Below are 23,173 nucleotides of genomic sequence, written 5' to 3'. Positions count from 1 at the left end.
CCATTCAGATTTCCTTAAAAAAAATTTTTTTTGAAGTACCTGTTAAAGACTTTGACTCATTTTTTTTTTGGTTTGTCTTTTTTCTAATTGATTTGTAGGAGTCCTGGGTCTTAATCCATACTTTTGGTTGTATGTATTACAGTTTTTTCCTCCCAAGTTTGTGGCTTGTCTTTTCCTTTTTTTTTTTTTTTTTGCGGTACGCGGGCCTCTCACTGTTGTGGCCTCTCCCGCTGCGGAGCACAGGCTCTGGACGCGCAGACTCAGTGGCCATGGCTCACGGTCCCAGCCGCTACGCGGCATGTGGGATCCTCCCGGGCCGGGGCACGAACCCGTGTCCCCTGCATCGGCAGGCGGACGGACTCTCAACCACTGTGCCACCAGGGAAGCCCTGAAGACCAATTGTTAATTTTAATCTAATTGGATTTGTCATTCTTTCCCTTAGGGTTTGTGCTTAATAAATCTCTCCATACTTCGAGGTCACTAATATACTTCGTTCTGTTTTTCTTCTGAAAGTTTATATTTTGTCGTTCATCTTTAGGTTTTCTTCTGGAATGGATCTTCGGGTATGGTCTGAGGCAGGGTCCAATTCCGTTTTTCCATATGGAGAAACAATTGTTCCAGTGCTGACTTTGATAATTCCATCCACCCTCACTCATATGCTGCCCCACATCTGTCATGGATTAGCTTTCCATTTCTGTGTGGGTCTATTTCTGGGCTCTCTGTTCTGCCCCACTGGTTTATATTACACTGCCATAATGACGATAGTTTTATAATTAAGTTTCGATCTTTGGTAGCATGAGTCCCATCCATGTTGTTCTCCTTCAAGAGGGTCCTGGCGTTCTTTAGCTCTTAGTACTTCCATTAATAGAGAATCAGCTTGTCAAGTTCTATTAAACAAACAAACAAACAAAAAAAAAACTTGATTTTTTTTTTTTTTTTCCTACACTGCACCACGTGCAGGATCTTAGTTCCCTGACCAGGGATCGAACTCAGGCCCTTGGCAGTGAGAGCATGGAGTTCTAACCACTCGACCGCCAGGGAATTCCCTTGAATTTTTTTTTTTTTTTTTTTTAAACATCTTTATTGGGGTATAATTGCTTTACAATGGTGTGTTAGTTTCTGCTTTATAACAAAGTGAATCAGCTATACATATACATATGATCCCATATGTCTTCCCTCTTGCGTCTCCCTCCCTCCCACTCTCCCCATCCCACCCTTCCAGGCTGTCACAAAGCACCGAGCTAATATCCCTGTGCCTTGCGGCTGCTTCCCCCCATCCCTTGAATTTTTGATTGGAATTGCATTGAATCTGTAGATCAATTTGGGGAAGAAGTTATATCTTTTAAATATTGAATCTTCCAATCTGTGAACATGGTATAGACCTCTGCTATTTAAGTCTTGTCTATAAAGTTTTATAAATTTATCCAGTGTCTTGAACACATTTTTAGATGTATTTCTAAGTGTTTTTTTGATGCTATTATAAATGGTATCTTTTTAAAGATTTTCTTTTCTAGTTGTTTGTTCCTGGTATATAAAATGCAATTTTTTTAATATTAATTTTTTAATCAAACTTGCTCAATCCTTATTAATAATTTATAGATTTGGGGAGATTTTATGTGTTGACAATACACACACAATATTATTTGTAAATGGCATTTATTCCCCTTTCTTGGTCTTAGAATACTTTTAACTTCATTTACCACCCCTCAGACTTATGCTTTGTTTTCTTGTATTTCTTGTCTTTTAGTTGACCCACAAGGCATCGTTATTAATGCTGCATTTTGCAGTTCCAGTTTGTTTACATTTATGCATGCATTTCCCATTTTCTTTGCTCGCTCTTCTCACGTCGTAGATCTTTCACCTGCAATCACTTTTCTTTTGCTTAAAGTCTGCTCTTTAGCATCTCCTGCACCGGATATTTGCTTGTAACAGATTTTCTCAGTTTTTGTTTGTTTCAAAAGGTCCTTACTTTGCTCTCCTTGAGAGTTAATTTCTCAGGATATAGAATTCTAGGCTGGCAGTTCTCTTCTCTCGGCAGTTAAATGTATCTTTTTCTCTTCCGGCTTCTGTTGTGCTGCTGAGTCAGCTGTCGGACTCTTGCTTCTTGGAAGGAAAGCCTTGTTTGTTCTGTGGCCACTTTTAAGGTCTCATTGGTTTGGTTTGCTGTCTGGCAGTTTCACTGCAGTGGGTCCAGATGTGGATTATTTTGTATTTATCCTGCTTGAGGTTTGTTGGGCTTCTTGGCTCTGTTTCTGGTATCTTTCACGGCCTGGTGAGTGAGAACACAGGCTCTGAGAGATGAGCTGCCTCAAGTCTGAATTTTATCTCTGGGCTAGTACTTAGCCTCCTTGTGACTCAGTTGCCTCGAATGTAAGATGGTTACAGAAATGATAGCTGCTTCCTACGATCGTTGTAAAGATCAAATTCTTTTACTTTATTTATTTATTTATTTTATTTTTGGCTGTGTTGGGTCTTTGTTGCTGCGCATGGCCTTTCTCTAGTTGTGGCGAGCGGGGGCTACTCTTCCTTGCAGTGCGTGGGCTTCTCATTGTGGTGGCTTCTCTTGTTGCGGAGCACGGGCTCTAGGTGTGCAGGCTTCAGTAGTTGTGGCTTGCGGGCTCTAGAGCTCAGGCTCAGTAGTTGCGGTGCATGGGATTAGTTGCTCCACGGCATGTGGGATCTTCCCGGACCAGGGCTCGAACCCGTGTCCCCTGTATTGGCAGGCGGATTCTTAACCACTGTGCCACCAGGGAGGTCCCAAGATCAAATTCTTAATATTATCTCTTAAACTGGCAAAAGCTTAACCTTCCCTTAGCTTAACCACTTTCACTTAGATTTTGTTTGCAGTATTTCTTGTTTCTTGGCCAGTTTGTTGTTGATTTGCAAGAAGCTTTTTTTTAAAATATTTAATCTAGTATTTTCAGTGGCACAGTGTGTCTGGGTAACTGATTTTGTCATTATTAGTAGAAACTGAGTCTCTCCAATATCATCTTTCTAAGTTCAGAGCATGCGTGCTCTCTCTCTGGTCTGCATGTGCTCCCTCTCCCTTTTTCACATGTAAATGATTGGTATTTAGTTGCATTTCACAAAGCTTCATTCATGAAATCCTCAGGCAGTTGAATTTTGTTTTGACCTTTAGCAGAGTGTGGCTGAGGAGAAAACAAGTTGAATAAGAGGATTTTGTTTAAAAAGAATTTTAATTGTATGCCTTTGGATCAGTAAACATTGAGCATAGCCTCCTCCATCTCCTGCATATACCTGTACTCTGGCAGGAGCTGGTATTTGGAGTGACGAACCTGAAATAGCACAGGGCACCAAGTAACTCTGGTATGGTTGCATTTACCCCACTCAGTAGGCCCAGAAAGTGATACCTGTTTTGAAAGGATGGTTAGCAGTGGTTGTTGGCAAAGATGTTTCTCTTTCATTCAGTTCCTGATTGATGGGAGATTTAAATTCCCTGTGGTCTGGGGATGGAGTTTAAAAAGGGTTTACGGAGCCTTTGTAACTATTGCCATGAAGAGGCACTTTGGATTCACTTTCTGCTCATCAATTTATAGACCTGATATGCAGAGGTTCTGAGAGTGGGGATTGGTGATTCTTATCTTGGTGTGGCCGTTCTCACCAAAATTTACTACGGAGCTGTGTGTGCTTTCTGACAGTGTCACATAGCTCATTCCAATTTCATTGCCATTCTCCTTTGCCCCAGTTGCAAGCAGAAGCACCCAGGCTGGCTGAATATCAAGCATACATCGATTTTGAGATGAAAATTGGAGACCCCGCCCGCATTCAGTTGATCTTTGAGCGCGCTCTGGTCGAGAACTGCCTTGTCCCAGACTTATGGATTCGTTACAGTCAGTACCTAGTAAGATAACCTACCTGTTCTAATCTCACTTTATTTTTTACCAATTTAGGTTCCATTTAAAGAAAATCAGAAAGAGTGCCAGTAGTTAGCTGCATGCCGCTTCTCTCTGCTTGACTCACTAAGGAAGTCTCCTGGTGTTTTAAGTTATTTTAAACTGATAACTGTAAAAAAATTTTTGCATAGCCTTACTATTGCGGACTTTATAACATATTAATTTTTCTTTTAACTTATCGTGGAAAAACGTAAATACATAAATGTAGACAGATTAGTAAAATGAAACTGCAGTTAACCATCACCCAGCTTCAACACTTAATTAATGGCACTAGTCTAGTTTCATCTACAATCTTACTAGGTTCCTTACCTATTTTCCTCCCTTCCATGTTATTTTGAAGCAAATCCAGAAATCACGTTTTGATGGTAGATATTTCAGTGTGTATGTATAACAGATTTGAATCGGGATCTAAACAAGATCCATACATTAGGATTGGCTGATGTCTCTTAAAGCTCTTTGATCTGTAGGTTCCCCTCTCCACCTCTCTCCTCTTTTCCCGCAAAACCCCTTGTGATTTTTTTGTTGAAGAAACCAGTCATATTAAGGAAATGTCTTTTGCCGGTTGTGCTGGGAATGTCTCATGGATGGTGAAGTCTTAACGATAAAATTTTCTCTCCTGACCCTGGCATTCTTTATCATAGGATCGGCAGCTGAAAGTAAAGGATTTGGTTTTATCTGTACACAGTCGCGCTGTTAGAAACTGCCCGTGGACAGTTGCCCTGTGGAGTCGGTACCTCTTGGCCATGGAAAGACATGGAGTTGATCATCGAGTGATTTCGGGTGCGGATGTTTTTGTGGGAAGACTTCTAAGCTTTTTGTCCCGAGTCAGAAACATTGAGCTGTGACAAAAGTTATTAAATCAGCGTTCCCCAGGCGGTTACTTTGGGATATTGGGTATTAGTGACAAGAAGGGCTCTAAATGGGAGATATGAAGTAGTTGTATTTTTTGACTTATTAGAACTTTTTAATGTCTTAATATTCATTGTGATTTTCCAGGGAGTCATGGTCTTTTCACCAACTTACTTGACCTGGAGCACTTTAATGCAGGGCACCTTGTGGGATGTGCCCTTTCTAGAACACAGTTTGTACACCACTGTAGTTGCCTTTCTTTTGAACATTTCTCTCTAGCTCATTTCATTTTTGTTGCATCCCATTATTACTGTTTAAGCCATATGGAATTTTATAGTCAGTAGCAGTTTTTTTAATCATCTTGATAACTTCTTTTTGAATTGGCAACAAATCCTGGCTTTTTCTTCGACTCCAGTGACCTTCGAGAAAGCTCTGAGTGCTGGCTTCATTCAGGCCACTGATTATGTGGAGATTTGGCAGGCGTACCTTGATTACCTGAGGAGAAGGGTCGATTTTAAACAAGGTATTGAAGTTTATGTGTTTCCTATCAGAACTGAGTTTTTCCTTAACATGTGTTTTGGTAGGATGTCCCAGTTGCCCAGATATCTCATGGTGGGGCAAGTGATACTGGTAACTTTTTTTTTCCTCAGAAATTTTAGCTATTTCAGTTTGTAACGAATCATGCTGTTTATTGTAAAGGGAGAGAGTAATGGTCCTTATGGTTTACACTGGCTCCTGCCAACTTCTTTGGTCTCATTTCTCCCTTCTCTCCCTTCTGTGTGTCCTAAATAGTTCTTTACATGGGACTGCTGTGTTCCTTTTAAATCATTGAACGTCCATGGCATCCCCTGCCTTCCTCTCTCCTCCTCCTTCAAAAAAGAAAAAAAAAAAAAAAAGCAACCAGAACCACACGCCCCCCACCCCTAATTGGTGCTTGCTTCCTCACGCAGGGGGCTTTTAGCCATTCTGCCGGCTCGGGGAGACCCCCTCTGCTGTGGTCCCGCACATGGCGCCCTTGCCACCTGTGTCCTCGTACTGTCTGTGATGTGCTGTCTTCCTGTATCTGCCTCCCCCACTGTATGATGAGGGCAGGGCCTGGCAGCTTTATTTCCGTGTCCCCAGCATGATGCCAGGGAGCTTCAGTGTAGGATTGAAAAGAACAAACCAGACGTGGCATGTGGCTTCCTCGAGCCGAACCTCTCTGCACTTTCTCACAGACTCCAGTAAAGAGCTGGAGGAGCTGCGGTCTGCGTTCGCCCGCGCCTTGGAGTACCTGAAGCAGGAGGTGGAGGAGCGTAAGTGGGCCTCCCGCCGCGGCCGCTCGTGCTGCCTCTTCTGCTCCGTGTACCTTTTTAGTCAGAGGCACTTTGCCTCTCAATTACTTTCTGATTTCGTCTACTTCTGTCCTTCAAGGTTTCAGTGAGAGTGGAGATCCAAGCTGCCTGATCATGCAGAACTGGGCTCGGATTGAGGTAAATGTTTCTGACACATTGTCAGTTTCATCCCCCTTTGAGGGACCTTTGTCCGATAGTGTGACCGAAGCTGAGTCAGGATCCCAGGTGACGGTCTAGGCCCTGTAAGGATTCACGTTTATTTCCTTGCTCGACACACATTTGTTTCTATCTTAGGGAGACTCCTAGCTCCCAGCTCAAAGTTGTGCAGCAGCTGTGTGAATGCCAGGCGCTCACTTGTGTGTTCCCTTCCCGCGCTGTGCCCCATTGATGAGCACGTTCCCAGCGTGAGCCGCTTCCCAGGCCTTTCACTGTGTGCCGGGGGATGAGATAAACCCTGTCCCTGTGCTAGTAAGGCTTTAAGCTAGTGTGGAAGACAGACAGTTTCACAAATAATCAGAGGATATAATGTTATTGCTGAACCAAGGACCCCAAGATGAGTAAGACGTGAACCCTGCCCATAATCAGCTCGTAGGATTGTAAAATTCTAACATTTTGTCCTCTGGGGGAGAGTCAGGTATCAGGTAGTTGGTGGGTGGGATGGTTGTGTTGAGACCACGTTAACGGTGCAGCAACTGCGGCTCAGAAGTTAAGAGCCGGCATCTGCTCCTCGATCCATCTTTCTTTCTCTGCCTTGCCCTTCAAATAAAACACTTACAGTTAAGCTTGTTAAAAATAGAAAACGCCTGGCCAGTACTGTCGTGAGTGCCTGTGGGCTCCCAGGTGTGGTTCTCGAGGTGAACATGGGCAGGCAGCCTGAGGCTTGTTGCTGCAAAAAGGCTGACATGCTTGGGCTGGGCTGTGATCGTGGGGGGTGGCCCATGAATGTCCAGGGAGTTAAGTAGCGCTGATAGTTTTGGAGTGAGTTTTGGGGTGGGAGGTTTTTAGCCATGTGCGTCTGAAGTATTTTGTAACAAGTGTCACCATCATAAGGTCTGAGTCCTCTCCTAACTCAGTCTGCTAATGCGTGCAGGCTCGACTGTGCAGTAACATGCAGAAAGCCCGGGAGCTCTGGGACAGCATCATGACCAAAGGGAACGCCAAGTATGCCAACATGTGGCTTGAGTATTACAACCTGGAAAGGTAACCGGCCGGGATTGGGGGCGGTGCTTGTCAGGTGTGACCCGCACGCCCCCTGCCTATGCAGCCTGGGCCTGCTTGCAGTACACTGCTTCTCTTTATCGTCCTGTCTCTCCTTGGTGGCGGGGGTTTATGGGGCAGGGCTACAGAGAACCAAAGATAATATTCTGTGCCTGGGCTCTTAGAGCCATGCATTACTTTTTTTTTTTTTTTTTTAACATCTTTATTGGAGTATAATTCATTACTTTCAATTTATTTTGGTTTGTTTTGATTTTTGGACATGAATGTTTTTATTTGACTTTCGGGGGAGCTGTTTATTTTTTGTATTTGCTTTGTCTATAAAAGTAGGAAATACTGAAAAACAGAGAGGAAAAAACCCAGGTTTTTTTGCAGTGACAGGCCCACATACAACCACCATTAGTTAATGGTTTGGGTATGTTCTTTGAGACTTTCCTATGCTTAAATTTTTAAGAAATGATGATGCAGTTATAGTATACATTTTCTAAACCTCTAAAATTATTTTAAATGTTTATAACATGGAGAAGGTATAAAGAATATGACCAGCTTTTAAATTCAGTATATCTTGGACATTGCATGTCTATAAATACATCTTTTTTCTGTTCTGAACATTTTGTGTTTTTATCCCTGATTTAAAAAATAGTATGTGGGCTTCCCTGGTGGCGCAGTGGTTGAGAGTCCGCCTGCCGATGCAGGGGACACGGGTTTGTGCCCCGGTACGGGAAGATCCCACATGCCGCGGAGCGGCTGGGCCTGTGAGCCATGGCCGCTGAGCCTGCGCGTCTGGAGCCTGTGCTCCGCAGCGGGAGAGGCCACAGCAGTGAGAGGCTCGTGTACCGCAAAAAAAAAAAAAAGAAAAAGAAAAAAATAGTATGTGCTCAAGTTAAAATTGAACATTTAAAAAAATGTGAGATAGAAAGTGAAAGTCTTAAAATCCTTCCCCAGAGAAGATCACTGTTAAAACTTCTTGAATATTCCTCTAGATCAGCGGTTCTCAAATGTTTTGGTCTCAGGACCCCCTTTACACTCCTAAAATTTGAGGACCCCCTCAAAAGCTTTTGTTTATGTGAGGTATATTTATTAATGTTTTTACCATGTTAGAAAATAAAACCGAGAAATTAAAAAATATTCATTTAAAATTCACAATAAATTCATTACATTTAACATTTTTATGAGAAAGGACTGCTTTCTAAACTCCAAAATAATGCAGTGAGAACGTGGGCTGGTTTTATACTTTTGTAAATATCTTTAGTCTGGCTCAGTAGCAGACAGCTCGATTCTCACGTCTGCTTCTGCGTCCCCTCTGTTGTGACGTTTTCATTGAAGATGAAGGAAATTTGGCCTCACACAAATAAGAGGTTAGGAAAGAGAAGGGGGTATTTTTCAGATAATTGGAGATATTCTTCTTTCACACTACAGCAAAATTTATTAACAAGTCATAGTCGTTTGCATTCTGGAATCTGAAGCCATATCAATGAATTTTTCACTCTGTTGCATTAATATCCATTGGTCTGTTTTGCACTGAGCAGACCTTTTATGCATGATTCTGTGACATGCGGTGTGTGTGTGGAAAATGCTGACTCATTAAGTCCTGCAGCTCTTCCAAATATTGATGCGTTTCATTATCCCATTTGTTATATCTGCACTGATCTTTGTAGAAAAGCCTTACAAGTAGGAAGCTGTCAGACTGATGGTGACAGATTTTCCAAAGCTCTACAAATTTTCCAAAGCTCTAATTTTCACTTGAAAGCTCCAGTCTTATCACCGTCAACAAAAACTCTTAAGTGGTTTTCCTTGAACTTATAGCCTCACTTCGTTAATTTTTGAAAATGTCTAGCAAATACCCAGGTCTGAATCACCATAGTTTTTGTCACTCAGCTGTTCTCTCAAGTGAAAATGATGTTCCATGAAAAAAAGTAACTAGTCCAGCTTGCAACTCAAACAGTAGCCCATTATTTCTTTGCTACAACCATTGTACTTGGGTACAAAGAGGTGCTTTGATGTGTGCATCCCATTTGTCACACAGAATATTAACAAGGTGCGCACTGTCTTGATTTGTGCTAAGAGCCACTGTAGCTTTTGCACTCTCAGTGCAAATGTCAACACAGTGGGAACAGTCCAATAAATGTTTCGGTATTATTATGAAAGTAGTTTTGACTCTGCAGACCTCCTGAAAGGGTCTTAGGGACCCTCAGGGGTCTGAACTGCTGCTCTAAATTTTTTCTGAGTGTCCTAATATGTATTTACAATGTTTATGTATATTTATAAAAAAATTTTAAACAGAAATGAGAACATAGTATCTCATAACTGCTGGGATGAACAGAATGTTGTTTTAGATATACTGTCCTGATGAGCAGTATATATTTCCACTGTCAGTGTAGGAAGATCTGACTCTAGGCGTGAAATCTGACAGTCCCTTCTGTCAGTGTCTCTCCCCTCGAGTGGGACCGTGTCCTAGAATTTCTCTAGGGACTTTATCAAGTCACCCACAACTCTTGGATTGCCCCATGCGTTGCGCATGTGAATGCAATAAAGGCAGAACGCCTGGCTGAGGACCACTGTCCCCAGTGCGTTTTCCACTAGCACTGACTTGCTAAGGGAAAGAGTGGCTTAGAAGAAAGCCTTCATTTTTGACTAGAGGGGCTCTCTGGGAAAAGGAGAAAGCATTAAAAGTATCAGTAGCACAAAGAGCATGGCATCTCAGAAGGGTGGGCTTTGATGCCGTGATGTTAGCTGTGTGAAGACAGCCCTCCCTCTGCGCCTTCCGCTTTGTGTGCTGGTGGCCCCAACTGTGTGTTTTCCGCCTTAGGGCCCACGGTGACACTCAGCACTGCAGGAAGGCTCTGCACCGGGCCGTCCAGTGCACCAGTGACTACCCAGAACACGTCTGTGAGGTGTTGCTCACCATGGAGAGGACAGAAGGTGGGGACCTCGGCGCGCTGCCTCTGGCTTGGGGTCTGTCCCTTTTGCCATTTGGTTTCAGGTCTGTAGGCTTAAGGACAGACTGTGTTTACGGCTTCAGCCCCTCAAGGGGCCTCTCTGATGCGACCGTCACACGGTGTTCGCCAGTGAGAGGGGGGAGTCCTGTAGCCCTCCTCAGACTCCACGTGCCAGGGGGCCCGTGACGATGCTCTAGCGCAGGCCTCTCAAGGCTCTCTTTGGTGGGGGCTGTTGTGTGCGGCCTCCCTCTACCCACTAGGTACCAGTAGCGCTTTTCTTGCCCCCAGTCCTGACCACCAGAACCACCTGCAGGCGTTGCCAAGGGTTCCCTGGGAATCAGGAGAGACTGCTCCAGCACAGCGCCGAGAGGCATGTGGCGAAATGCGCTTCCTGGTCACGTGTGCCTCTCGTGAATTTCAGAGCCTCAGTGTTCAGTTTCCATGGGCGGTAGTCTGGATTTCGGGGTATGAACCCCTCAGAACTGGAGATAGACACCCAAACAGCAACAACAGTAAGAAAACACCCCAGCATTTCTCATTTGAGGAGCTCTTAGAATCTTTCGGTCTTAGTACAGGTGTCTTGTACCTTTTGCGTTAGAATGTTTTCATAATCTTTGCCACAGAGAGCCCATAATAGAACCTATTCTGGTTTTCAAGTCTCTTTTCTAAAAGAGAACGGATGTTCTAAACACACCTGGAAGGACTATTTGAATTCTGAAACTTGAAACCTATACAAATGAAATCTTCTTAAAATGGGGAGCCGATTCTCCAGTTGTTACTGTTTGATGGAAGAGCTTTCTTCTGGAGGTGCGGGACAGTAAGAAAATTTTATATTATTATTATATCCTTCAAAATCTGAAGAAGTGAAAGTTTGCTTCTCTTCCTCTCAAGGTACTTTAGAAGATTGGGATATAGCCGTTCAGAAAACCGAAACTCGACTGGCTCGCGTTAATGAGCAGAGAATTAAGGTAACGATGCTCTTTATTTCAAGTCTTTGAACCTCTGAAAACTATTTTGACTGTGTTTGGTATGAATATTCCTTGTCAGAACTTTTGGGGTCGTCCTGAGAAATGTCTTTTACTCAGAGTATTAACTATGAAATGTTTGAATCAACATTTAAGCCTGTCTTTTTAGATCGGCTTAAAACTTTAGCCCCAACGATAGATACAAACCAAAACAGGAATTTTGGCCCTAAAGGTTATTGGAATAGACGAAGAAGCTAAAAGAGGAGCCTGACATACTTAGCCTAGCGATTGGAGCATGAACACCCCCAAATAAATCAGGGCCTCAGTTTCATAGATTTTTTTTCCTTTCTTTTGGTGAGTCATTCATGGGGATGTTGTGAGACATACGGTAGACTAGAGATGCGGCTCCCAAGAAGCCTGAAGAGGCTGGGGCGCAGCTGGGGAGGTTGGGAGCAGCCCTCCTCCTTGTCCTCTTCCTGGTCGCCTCCCTTCTCCCGGGTGGTGGCCATCCTCCCTGCGCTCCCACCTCTTCCATCACGAGCCAGTAGACTTCATGTAATCGACACGTACAGTGACGCGTCCTATCCCAAATCTCCAGGCTGCGGAGAAGGAAGCAGCCCTCGCCCAGCAAGAGGAAGAAAAGGTTGAACAACGGAAGAGGGCCCGGGCTGAGAAGAAAGCGTTGAAAAAGAAGAAGAAGACCAGAGGCTCGGACAAGAGCAAAGCTGATGAGGATGATGAAAAAGAGTGGGGCGACGATGAGGAAGGTGAGGCCTGGTCGGACGTCACCTGGGACATCCCGGAGCTCCAGACAGGGCGCAGAGCAGCACGGAGAACCTTCTTGCATTTGAGAATAAGTTGCTTGCAAGGTGCCAACCACCCTCCCTGTCCCTGCCTGCCCCTCTACGTGGGTGCCGTCTTCCCCAGCTTGATTCCAAGGCCCTGTGCCAGGCGCCACCCCGTGTAGACACACCCCCTGCCCATACTCCCTGGGCTTCGCTCCCTACCCTGTTGCTGACACCACTGCCCTCTTCCTGAGTGGTGCCTCCTCTCCCTCCGTGGGCTCCCACACCCCCACCCTGTCCCGTCACTCCCCGAGCATGGACACTGCCTTATCCTCAGGCCCTGGCGCCCTGCACTGCCGCCGCAGCCGGGCCCTGCAGTGACACCAGCCTTACTTGTCCCCATCAGGTTTTGACAGGTAGGATTTTCCAGCCAGTGTTTCTGTCACCCCTGCCATTTCAGGCGTGGGCAGGTGTGGGTCAGATTTGTTTCAGCAAAACCAGGCAAGGTAAAGAATTGTCTCTAGACACTAAAGGACACTAAACATTTTTCTAGTTCAGAGTTGTCAACCAGAGGGAAATAGTAATGGAGTCATTGTTCAGTTGACCAAGAATTTCTCCCCGAGTCTTTTTGGGGCCTTCAGAAATGATCGTGGGTAGCTCACTGCGCTTTAGGGCTTCTGGTTTAGCGGGGGAAGGCAAACGGGACCTGTGGCCGCAGTGACGTGTAATAGGGACTTGGGGAGATGTAGGTGTGAATCATGGTGGAGGCCAGGGAAAACACTAGGGGCCCTGCAGGAAAGACTTTGTGGGGAAGTGACGCTGCACCTTGGCATCTGGGGGAGGAGTGTGAGAAAGAAGGGAAGGGGCCAGCCAGCCAGGGTCAGCAGAGCACAGGGCACAAAACAGCCTGGCATTTTCTCCGAGCAGCAAGTGTCTGCCTTTGGGCCCTGATGCATGGCAGAGGGCTGGGTGCTGGGGTGGGTGAGGCTGGGGCAGCAGGCAGGCCAGCAGGCCCAGTCAGGGTGCCCTGGAATGCAGCGTGCCACGGTCAGGCTCCATCGGGAAGGCAGTGGGAAACTGATGGGAAGGTCTGGAAGCAGGGGACCCTCACCAGTTGGGTTTCGGTATTGTCCCCCTGGAGGCAGTGGGAAGAGTGGGTTGGAGTATAATGTTAAGTTCTGTTGAAGGACAGAAGACAATCGTGAACGTGGGTAGGAACTGTAGCACCACTTTGTACTGCTTCCAGGGGTGCCCCGGGGAGCACATACTTCAGTGTCACCGGAGGTGCTTGTTTACCCGCGGTCCCCAGGCTCTATCCTCCCTTCGCTGCCCTGGGCTGTCTAGGATGGGGGTCCTTGGGATTTGCCAGCCCAACTTGGAGACCCACTGACCTCTCATATGATTAAGCGTGGCCGATGAGGACTTAAGTTATCACTTGCACCTGAGTTCATCCCCTCACACGAATGTAACTGGGGCCCGGAAGGGAGTGGGATGAGTCGGGCGGGTCAAGAGAGACCTGGCTGAGGGTGGTGGGGGGCGGGTCGTATAGGGGGAAGAGCCCTTTCCCTGCCAGCCGCTCCGCTTGCACTGACAGGAAGGGGTTAGTTAACTAATAGTCACTGCTTTTCTCCCGACCTATTGTAGAGCAGCCTTCCAAGCGCAGGAGGGTGGAGAACAGCGTTCCTCCCGCTGGGGAAGCTGAGCTGGGCCCAGAAGCCGACCCGGACCTCTCTGGGAGCAGCGCCCCTGCGGCCGCAGAGCCTCCCTCTGAGCAGAAGGAGCAGCGGGCGGCCGCCCGAAGGAGGGATGTGCCCAGGGTGCTGCACGACAGCAGCAAGGACGGCGTCACCGTCTTCGTCAGCAACCTGCCCTATGGCCTGCGGGAGCCTGCCGCCACGCTCCGGCCGCTCTTCGAGGCCTGCGGGGATGTGGTCGAGGTCCGCCCCATCTTCAGCAACCGCGGCGACTTCCGGGGCTACTGCTACGTCGAGTTTAAAGAGGAGGCGGTGGCCCTGCGGGCCCTGGAGCTGGATCGGCAGACCGTTGAGGGGCGGCCAATGTTTGTCTCCCCCTGTGTGGACAAGAGCAAAAACCCAGACTTCAAGGTAGGTTTGTGGAATAAAGCACGCCTTTACGTAGGGTTGCGGTAGGACGGGGTAAGCGCTCTTTTCCTGCAGCAACTCATATTTAGAATACACGTGGAACATTTGTTAAGAACGAAACTTCTGCGTTAACCGGGTCAGTTCTGTTCTGGTTCACTGAGGTCTCAACTTGGGGCTGGGTCACTTTGAACCGGCATTACTTGACAGAGGACAGTACAGTTAGGAACTGTGTGATGGCCGCTTGCCGCTGGATGGTTAGGAGTGACGGGACTGTGCCAGTTGTTTTGTATGTTACCTCACTGGGTCGTCACCCAGGCTCTGGGAAAAGTGGCTTCACTTGCCATTTTACAGAGGAGGAAGTGGAAGCTTCGAGAAGTTGAGTGACTTGCCCAGGGCGAGTTAACAGTTCCCAGCACCCGGAGCCGGCTCTGGCTGGGCCAGGCCTGTGGACTGGGGGGAGCTGGGTTGGGCCTTGGGTCATCATTTCCTCTCCCCACTCCTCCCTGTAGGTGTTCAGGTACAGCACTGCCCTGGAGAAGCACAAGCTGTTCGTCTCGGGCCTGCCATTCTCTTGCACGAAAGAGGAACTAGAAGAGATCTGCAAGGTCCACGGCACTGTGAAGGACATCCGGCTGGTCACCAACCGGGCCGGCAAACCCAAGGTCAGCGTCTGAGCAGACGGCAGTCGCCTCCCGGAGTCTGGGCGAGCCTTTGTTCAGAGGTTACTCGGTTCTAGAGTGGGTTCTGATCTGTCTACTAGGAAGCAGACGAGAAGTTAACAGGATAGGTGCGCTGGGCTCTTTCCATTTGGAGTCAGATGAGCCTGTATGTGGCTCACTGTACCTAAAAGAAGGGTGTTTGAAGAAAAACGACCACGAACTAGCAGCGGCTCCAGTGCAGCTCCCAGGCTGCGGGGCCTTGGGGTGAGGTGCCCCCCCCTGCAGTCTCCTCCCTCCTGCCCAGACCCCTCTTTTCACTAGGCCTCTGGCCATCTCCCCAGGTCCCTGCACTGGCTTCCCCCTTAGCACGTCCTCCCCTTCTCCGGTCCCCTCAATCTCTTGTGAAATCCTTGACGATGTTTTGAGTAGTTGTTTAAGAAGAGTTTGGTTGACCTCTCAACCCCCGTCCCGTTTATCCAGGTTAATCGAGAGAGTTGAAGAATATGAATAAGGTCGTCCCCAGGCACAGGGACATCGGGGCTCACCTGTGTCCAGGAGCCCTCATCCATTTGCTAGATTTATGCTGGTCCTTCTCTCTCTTTCTTTTTTTGGCTGGAGCAAGCACAAGATGCACTGAACTTAAAAAGTTATCTGAAGTTAGTCAGTTGCAGAAATAGGGAGGGAGACTAGGGCTGTGAGGCCTATAGACAAAGGATGGCGGTGGCGGGGAGGGAACCCAAGGGTCAGGGGCCGGCCCTGAACCGGCGGTGGACCTCAGGGAGGAGGTTGTGCCCTGCAGCACTCACCTGGCCGGGCTTTTGCAAACTTTCAGGGCCTGGCCTATGTGGAGTACGAAAACGAATCCCAGGCATCTCAGGCTGTCCTGAAGATGGACGGCATGACTATCAAAGAGAACGTCATCAAAGTGGCTATCAGCAACCCGCCTCAGAGGAAGGCTCCGGAGAAGCCAGAGGCAAGAAAAGCCCCGGGGGTCGCCATGGTGCCGCGGCAGATCTACGGAGCGTAAGTGTTGTGTGCTCGTTGGTGCAGACTTCGTCCTGGCCTGCACCACGGTGACCGAGTTTCCCCTCAGCACAGTGAGTTCAGACGGGAGGTTAGGGCCTGGCGTCCCTGGGGCGCTCACGCTCGTTTCCAGGGCAGGGTGTCTGCAGCAAGTCCACGCTGACGGCCAGTCTGGAGGTGGGACCCTCTCTCGTGTTCGCCGGTTTACTGGTGATTGATTTATTTATTTTTATTAAGACAGTGATTACGTTAAAGTCCCCTTTGGCAGGTGAATCCATATGTGTAGGTTCCATACCTGACAGCCATGTGCTTGCCGTGCTAATCTATATCTCCACCTGTAATCCAGATAGAAGCTCTGTTCTCACCCGACAGGGATGAGGCAACAGGGTGCGAGGTTATTTGGTGAGGTCTGCAAGTTTACAGCCATTTTTATCCACCCTATGTGTGACGGTATTACACAGACGTGGCCCTGGCCAAAATTGTGGAAAAGGCAAAGTTGGTTAAAGTAATTTTTACCTAATAGCCGAAGTCAGGGAGAACAGGGCTTGTCTTATTACCCTTCTTGTTTTTTGTTTTTCACCTTTTACCTTGCGGTGATCTAAGACCGTCCTGGCTTATTTTCATCAATTGTCGCCTCAGAAGGTCCGTGCATTGTTTGCTCTTCCAGGCGGGGGAAGGGGAGGACCCAGCTCTCTCTGCTGCCCCGCGCCCTGCAACGCCCAAGCGCCACCGCAGCCCAGGCTGAAAACGGCCCTGCCCCACCGCCGGCGGCCACCGAGGTACCCAAGATGTCCAATGCCGACTTTGCCAAGTTGCTTCTGAGAAAGTGAGTGGGACTGTGCGAGAAGGGAAATGCCTTACTTGATGCTGGCCGGGAAGACGCCCGGTGCCCAGCTGTGCCCTGGCTGTGCAGGACCCAGTGCAGCGCCTGTGACCACACGCTTGCTCTGGTTTAGGTAGGACGGGAAAAGGGTGTCCAAGGAAAAAAGAGGCTTTAAGTGCTCCCTCATATTGAGGGCGAGAGGATGAAAATGGTCACTCCACAGGTTGGGCGCAGGGTGCAGTTTCCTAAGATGTGTCTTAAAGAGAGAGAAACAGAAGTGAAATGCGAACACACCGTTTTGAGACACCCCCCCCTTGTCCAAATATTTTTGGCCACCTCTGGTCCCCTTTTTATAAGACACTTCTCTTACACCCTGCACAGCACAGGTGCCCGTCGCTCTTTTAATTTTTAAAAGACAAAATGGCAGGTGTTAGTAATTCACCAGAATGGCCTATTTTAGTAAAGGGGTGGGGGCAAGGGGCATCATATAAAACATCTGATGGGCTTTTGTTCACGGGGGCTGTGCGTTTTTATATTACATATTTGTAAATGACACGTCGACCCACTGTTTTGTTTCCTAAAAGCAAAATACTTGTGACATTTGTATAGGAATTCTGTGCGCCATCTGCTATGGACGTTTTTCTTTGCCTAGTGACTAGTGAACTGTGTTCTTTGTCTAAATACTGAGTTTCAGCCCTTTGGTTTTGTTTAAATAGCATTGTCAAGTGCAAACTTAAATTCTCCCCATTTAGCTTTGTTTATTAAACTGAAGTTCTCTTGTCGAAAGGTACTCAGATGTGCATTCAAATATGTATTTTGAAATGAGTGTACCTTGCTTTACCTAATGGGTGTGTAAATAGAACTTTTGTAAGTCAAATCCGCTTGGCACTTTGATTTAAACCGTCTCTGCTGTGATATCTTCGGTTTTAAACTTCAGTTTACAGCAGTTTGGCGCTTAACAGCTCTCAAGCTTTTTTACCCACATCTTTTATCCAGTATTTATTGCTTTGAAAGTGACATTGGCAGTTCAGTAGGGAAACTGACTTTATAAAAGGCACTCTGGGGGAAAAAATCGGAATTCTTTCCTATGTCATGAAAATCAGCTCATTTATCTGTTTCTAAAGGTTTTATGCATCATCCAGGCTGTCCTATATTTTTTAACTTAACAATTGAACCAGGTAAGTAGTAAACTAAGCCCCGTGTGTCTGTCATCGAGCTTCAGCATTGCTCAGCTCATAGCCCGTCTTCATCTCCACCTCCTGCCCCTCATGTATTCCGTGTTCTGGAGGGATATTCACCTAATAATACTGTAGCACGTATCTCTAAGGACTTAAAGGCCTTGGTTTTTATCATTTCTAGAAACATTAGCAGTGATACCTTAACGTTATCAACCATCCAGGCAAAGCTCCAATTTCATGTTGTTGATTGATAGGTTCTCTCTACCTCGTCTTTATCTTCTGCACAGAACGTTAGGTGTTTCTGAATTCAAGCAGCGGCTGTGAGCAGTCAGAAGAATCTGTGTTCTCTGGGCTGGCCGGCCATCCACTTCCCTGCAAGAGGCCCGTTCTGTGGGTGAGAGGATGTGGGTCAGTCGGGGACCAAGGGGCCATGGACCTTTCCTTAGCAATCCAGGTCATGTGGTGGTAAACGGTTTTGTTCTCTCGCTCTTGCCAATCCTCTGACCTCACCCTCTCAGATGTCCACAGGGGCTTGTTACAGAGGTGGACCTTTCAGACTCGAGCAGGACCCGATTTAGGTGCAGGGTGTTGACTGTTCTAGAAATAGATTTTCAGGAACATAGGAGTGGGTTTATGTAGTCCTGGGGGGGAAAAACTGATGGTAAATAGATACATGAAAAACCATTTCAGCTACTCGTGTCTTAGTGCAAGATCAGCGATACAGCCCTGTCAACATAACCAACCAGTTCTGTCTCGGTGTCTTGTTGAAATAATTACCATCTTGGATCTATTTTTCTCCCAGAACAATATAAGGAATAGGGCTAAAGTTCTGAAAGAATCCCTCCTTCCCCCTTAGGATAGATGTGTGGGAACATCTCTTGAATAAGGTAGCAAAGTTTCAGGCATTTCTGTAACAAAATACTTTATTAGTAATTTGTTGTTAAAATAATACCCTTCACATAGCTGAAGTGCAAATTCTCCCTCTGGTACAAAGCAAGCACTTCTGTCAGGCTTCCTTGGTGTGCTTATAAAGAGCAAGACGATTAGAAGAGTGAAGGTTTAAGAAATACCTTATGGCAGCATACAAATACAAAAATACTTTTTATCAAGGTTTGAATAACTATTACTTGGGGCCATTTCATACATCATTTCACTTTACTAATCTTTCAGAAATTCAGACTAAACAGCAGCAGCCAACTTGGCTTTAGTTACATGTAACACTTTATCTTCTAACAAGTTGCTAGGAACATAAGGCCACTCCAAGGCAATCTGCTCTGCTTCCCTGAGGGGACAGTGGCTGTGGGGCAGGTGAGTGGATTAAAGGGACGCATCCTGGCTGTGGTCAAGTGTTTCTCGGCTCCTGTGAACTGGCGCTCTGACTCCTCACAAATGCTTGTTGGGGACTGTCTTCAGATTTGCAGCAGGATTTAATTGTTAGGTGACAAACCCAGACTGAAACATCTGGTCTGAATTGCTGCAATGTGAGAGACATCAATACAAAGCACTCAGGATAGCCATGCCCCTGTTCTTAATTAGAGAAACGGCCAACGTGGCAAAATAACAGCCTCTGGTACCGGAGTTTGCAAACTATGGCTCAAAGAACCTTCCTTGAAATAAGCGAGGTATCTAACTAGATATACTGTAAACGTTCATTTCATATCTCAGAAATTTGCTCTACCGGTAAGGACTAGTCACAACACTAACCTCTTGGTAGGGGAGCCAATGCCTGTACGAAAGGAAGCTTTCAGTCACTTCCCACAGCTGCGACCGGGTTCTCCTCAGCCGTGCGGACTTCTCTCAGGTAGTCACAGACCCTCGCGGCCAGTTCCAAAAAGGGCTGCAAGGGGTTACTCCTCCGGACCTCATCCCACAGCTCCCCCACCTCAGTGCAGATTCTGCTCCAGAACCTGTATTCTGGTCACACAAGGAGCACTGATGCCCCCAAAGCCTGCTGGGGCCACACCAAGGATCGGGGCCACCAGCACAGACAGCACACATTTAACCAGCTCTGAGGGAAATAAATAACTGGGCTCAGTTATGTTATCTTAGGGACAAGGCTTAATAACTTAGTTTTCTTCTTTAAAGAAGCATTTGGAGATAAAGAATTTTAAGTTTCTTACCCATCTCCTTTTACTCTGGGAGATGACTAGGTTTCTAGAATCGCTGAGTTTCTTGGATTTATTCCCCCCCGGGACATCCTTTGCCACCAAGGGAGGATTTAGAGCGTTAGGGCTTCACAGGCAGCGTCTCCTTGAACCTAGAGTGGTTGGGTCTGGCCTCTGGCAGTGCCACAGGGTACTCTGTGGTGGCAAAGAGCAGGGTGTCCAGGGTTGTCTCCGTGCACTTGGCAATGAAGCGGATGAATGGCCTCACGTCGCCTTCGTTGGCCACCTCCAGCACGTGGTAGTACTCGGACCTCTGCTCCTTGCGGATGGTGATGGGCGGGTAGCCCGCCTGCATGAGGATGAGGTTCATGAGCAGGCGCGAGGTCCTGCCGTTGCCGTCGATGAAGGGGTGGATGTAGACGAGTTTATAGTGGGCCAGGGCCGCAAACTCCACCGGGTGCAGGTTCATGGCGTCCTCCGAGTTGAGCCACTGTATCAACTCCTGCATCTGCTTCTCCACCTCCTGAGGGTGGGGCGGGACGTGGTGGCCCACCAGGACCTGGGTCGTGCGAAAGCGGCCAGCTTCCACGGGATCCACGTACCCCAGCACCCGCCGGTGGATCTCCAGCACGTCGCTGATGCTGACAGAGCCGATGCGGGAGAGCAGCGTCGTGTTGACGTACTTCATGGCCGCGTGCATGCCGATGACCTCATTCTGCTCCTCCAGGCTCTTCCCCGGCACGGCATAGCGGGTCTCCAGGATGTGCCTGATCTCTGAGAGGGTGAGAGTGTTGCCTTCGATGGCCACTGTGTGGTAGATGTGGTGGTAGTACGTCTCCTCCATGACCCGGCGCAGTGCCGAGTTGCCCTTGGGGATGGACATGACCTTCTTCACTTTGCTGTCGATGATGCTGAAGTACCGCTGGTCAATCTCCTCCACCAGCGGCAGCGTGCGGTCGCGGTTGACCAGCGCCTTCTTGTGGTGGGGCGCGATGGTCAGTGCTCTGGTGTACAGGTAGTCAGCCTGGATGATGTCCCTCTCCTCTTCTGAGAAGATGCCGAACTCATTGAGCGCGTCCACGAAGCCCGGGTCCATGTTGAGGGCGTGCAGGAAGAGCTTGTGGGCTTTCTCCCGCTTGCCCTGGCGTTTCATTTCCAGGGCTTGGTTCAAAGCTGCTTTGGCTTCTAACTTGCTGGCTAGAAAAGAGTCAAAGAGGTGTGGGTCAGGGAGGGGCAGAGGACGTTCAGGGGCGGTGTCACCCCTGACAGCTGGTCTCCTCCATGGCCTCAGGGGGCTCTATCCAGCCATGTTGTACATGCCCTTCCCATATCTGTATGTGCAGACAGTTTTGTTCCCTACAGCCCAGTGAGGCCCTGTGCTGGTCGCTGTCCACTCAGCCCCAGAGCCATTCTCTACCGTGGGGGCAGCAGCCGGCCTCCTCGGCCCCCTCGGCCCCCTCCTCTGACCTGCCGTCGTTGAGTGGCTGTGTTTTCCTACGGCCGCAGCTCCTGTCAGGCGGCCCTCCCCTACCTCTGCTCCAGCTCGCAGCCGTTCTGGTGATTGCAGGTCCCTTCTTCCCCCTGCCTCCACCCCTGCCCCTTTAGGCCCTGGTTTTCAACTGGACCCTGCAGTACCTCTGGCCCTTTTCTGCTGGCCCTCCCACCCCCAGTGCCAGCCACACCTCCTAGACTTCTTTTAGTTCCTCAAGTGCCCAGGGCTCTCCTACCTTGTGGTCTCTGCCTGGAACACTCTCCCCTCAAACCTTTTTCCCCTGGGTCTCTCCTCAGGCATCCCCTCCTCCAGGGAGCCTTCCTGTGTGCTCCTATGGCTCCCTCTGCTTCCGTATCACCACATGTATCTCAGCCACCTATCACCTTGTCTGGCTAGGAGCTCAGGGCTGACCCCGTACCCCGCACACACGACATAGCTGGTCCTCTAAATACCTATGGGATTAATGAGCATCGAGGCGAGATGGCCAGTCTTACCTGGAGAGGCCTTGGTCTTGACCACCAGCGGTGCTGCATCCCTGGAGGTGACACTGAGCTCCGTGGATGGGCTGGTGCACTTGGTGACAGCAGGCTGGGCCCTGTCCAACTTGCTCCTGAGCAGGTAGAAGCCTTTGAGCACAGCCAGACACTGCTCCTCCATGGCCCCCAGCGGCAGCAGCAGGGCCATCAGGGAGCCCAGCACCATGCTCAGCAGTATCACCCACAGGAAGCGGCCCCAGACTGAGACCCATTTTGGTTCAGTCACCACCATCACTGAAGCCATCGACATGAGTGTCATCTGAACCCAGGGGTGGGCCCCTTGCACATGTCCACAGTGGCCTGGGAGAGAGCAGGATCTGCAAGGAACCAGGAGTTGTAGGAGGTGAAGCAGGGGAACCGATACCTTGATGACACATTTCTGGCCTCAGGGGAGGCTTGGAGACCCCACGGTTCTTAATTCACTGTGACCAGGGGGTGGGGGTGAGGCAAGGATTAAGGTGCCGCCTTCAGGGCGGTGTGACTGTGAAAAACAGTGCTGCCACCCAACTGCTATTAAACACCTACTGCGTGCCAGACCCTGTGCTAAACCCTAAGGACCTCACACGTACCCTCCTGCAATCTTCAACAGGAACTGAGGCTGCCCCATTCTCCAGCGGAGACCGGCTCAGAGAAGTGAAGGCCCTTGTCCAGAGTCACCCAGTGAGCAAGTAACGGCCTTGGGTTATGGCTCAAAAGCCTCCCCACTTAAGCATAAATCTGTGGCCTCTGACTCCAAACACTGGGTGCCCTAGACACATAACACACATCTCCAGAACAGCTAAGGTAGTTCTGAGGCTCATTCTTTGGTAAGTACAACTGTTTGAAGGCCTGATTTATTGCCACCTGGGCAGTCAGCTCTTCCTGCCCTCACCCTGGTATTAGCCACAATTCTGTTCCCCGCTCTGGCCTTCTTTTCCTGGCCTGTCCAGGAGGCATCCCGCCTAGAGTTTGGGCAGTCTGAGCATCTCAAGAGGAACTCAGGTTGTGGGCCAGAGGGGGTGACCACTTGCCTTCTGTGACAATGAGCAGGTGCGTGGGGCTGGCAGTGGGAGTGGAGGGATCGGGTCTGCAAACACCATCATACTAACAATAGGCATTTATTAAGCAACTACGGTGTGCTGGGCATTGAGCTGAGTGCTAGCAACGCCTTATCTCACTTACCCCTCACCACCTCACGGAGGAAAGCTGCCCCTAGGCTCCACTTTACAGACGAGAGAAACCGATACACAGAGAGCAAGTCAATTCCCAGACAAC

The 23,173-nt window shown here is 48.4% G+C and overlaps 2 protein-coding genes across 3 annotated transcripts in view; one reads left to right on the top strand and one right to left on the bottom strand.

Annotated features, from left to right (window-relative positions):
• Positions 1 to 17,387, top strand: part of SART3 (spliceosome associated factor 3, U4/U6 recycling protein) — a 33,745-nt gene extending 16,358 nt beyond the window's left edge. For both annotated transcript variants that reach the window (XM_065889556.1, XM_065889554.1), the window contains exons 7-19: positions 3,707 to 3,862; positions 4,556 to 4,694; positions 5,179 to 5,286; positions 5,981 to 6,058; positions 6,177 to 6,235; positions 7,188 to 7,297; positions 10,122 to 10,234; positions 11,143 to 11,219; positions 11,815 to 11,983; positions 13,646 to 14,106; positions 14,613 to 14,765; positions 15,595 to 15,785; positions 16,453 to 17,387. In XM_065889556.1, the coding sequence (XP_065745628.1) occupies positions 3,707 to 3,862; positions 4,556 to 4,694; positions 5,179 to 5,286; positions 5,981 to 6,058; positions 6,177 to 6,235; positions 7,188 to 7,297; positions 10,122 to 10,234; positions 11,143 to 11,219; positions 11,815 to 11,983; positions 13,646 to 14,106; positions 14,613 to 14,765; positions 15,595 to 15,785; positions 16,453 to 16,615 (1,977 nt within the window). In that variant the 3' untranslated portion in view covers positions 16,616 to 17,387. The remainder of the gene's footprint in view (positions 1 to 3,706; positions 3,863 to 4,555; positions 4,695 to 5,178; positions 5,287 to 5,980; positions 6,059 to 6,176; positions 6,236 to 7,187; positions 7,298 to 10,121; positions 10,235 to 11,142; positions 11,220 to 11,814; positions 11,984 to 13,645; positions 14,107 to 14,612; positions 14,766 to 15,594; positions 15,786 to 16,452) is intronic.
• Positions 17,388 to 20,011: 2,624 nt separating this feature from the next.
• FICD (FIC domain protein adenylyltransferase) lies at positions 20,012 to 22,229 on the bottom strand. Its single transcript, XM_065890333.1, has 2 exons — positions 21,878 to 22,229; positions 20,012 to 21,088 (listed from the first exon to the last, which is right to left on the bottom strand). Exons 1-2 carry the CDS (start codon positions 22,176 to 22,178, stop codon positions 20,013 to 20,015), a joined length of 1,377 nt encoding a protein of 458 aa, XP_065746405.1. The 5' UTR covers positions 22,179 to 22,229; the 3' UTR covers position 20,012.
• Positions 22,230 to 23,173: the final 944 nt, after the last annotated feature.

The sequence above is a fragment of the Phocoena phocoena genome, chromosome 13 (genome assembly GCF_963924675.1).
Source record: "Phocoena phocoena chromosome 13, mPhoPho1.1, whole genome shotgun sequence".
In the NCBI taxonomy this organism is placed as follows: domain Eukaryota; kingdom Metazoa; phylum Chordata; class Mammalia; order Artiodactyla; family Phocoenidae; genus Phocoena; species Phocoena phocoena.
This window is presented reverse-complemented; position numbering and strand designations above follow the sequence as displayed.

Coding starts and splice junctions, on each gene's coding strand:
- FICD (XM_065890333.1), bottom strand. CDS start 22,178: ATGACACTCATGTCGATGGCTTCAGTGATGGTGGTGACTGAACCAAAA. Junction 21,089..21,877: donor CAAGACCAAGGCCTCTCCAG/GTAAGACTGGCC, acceptor ACTCTTTTCTAG/CCAGCAAGTTAGAAGCCAAA.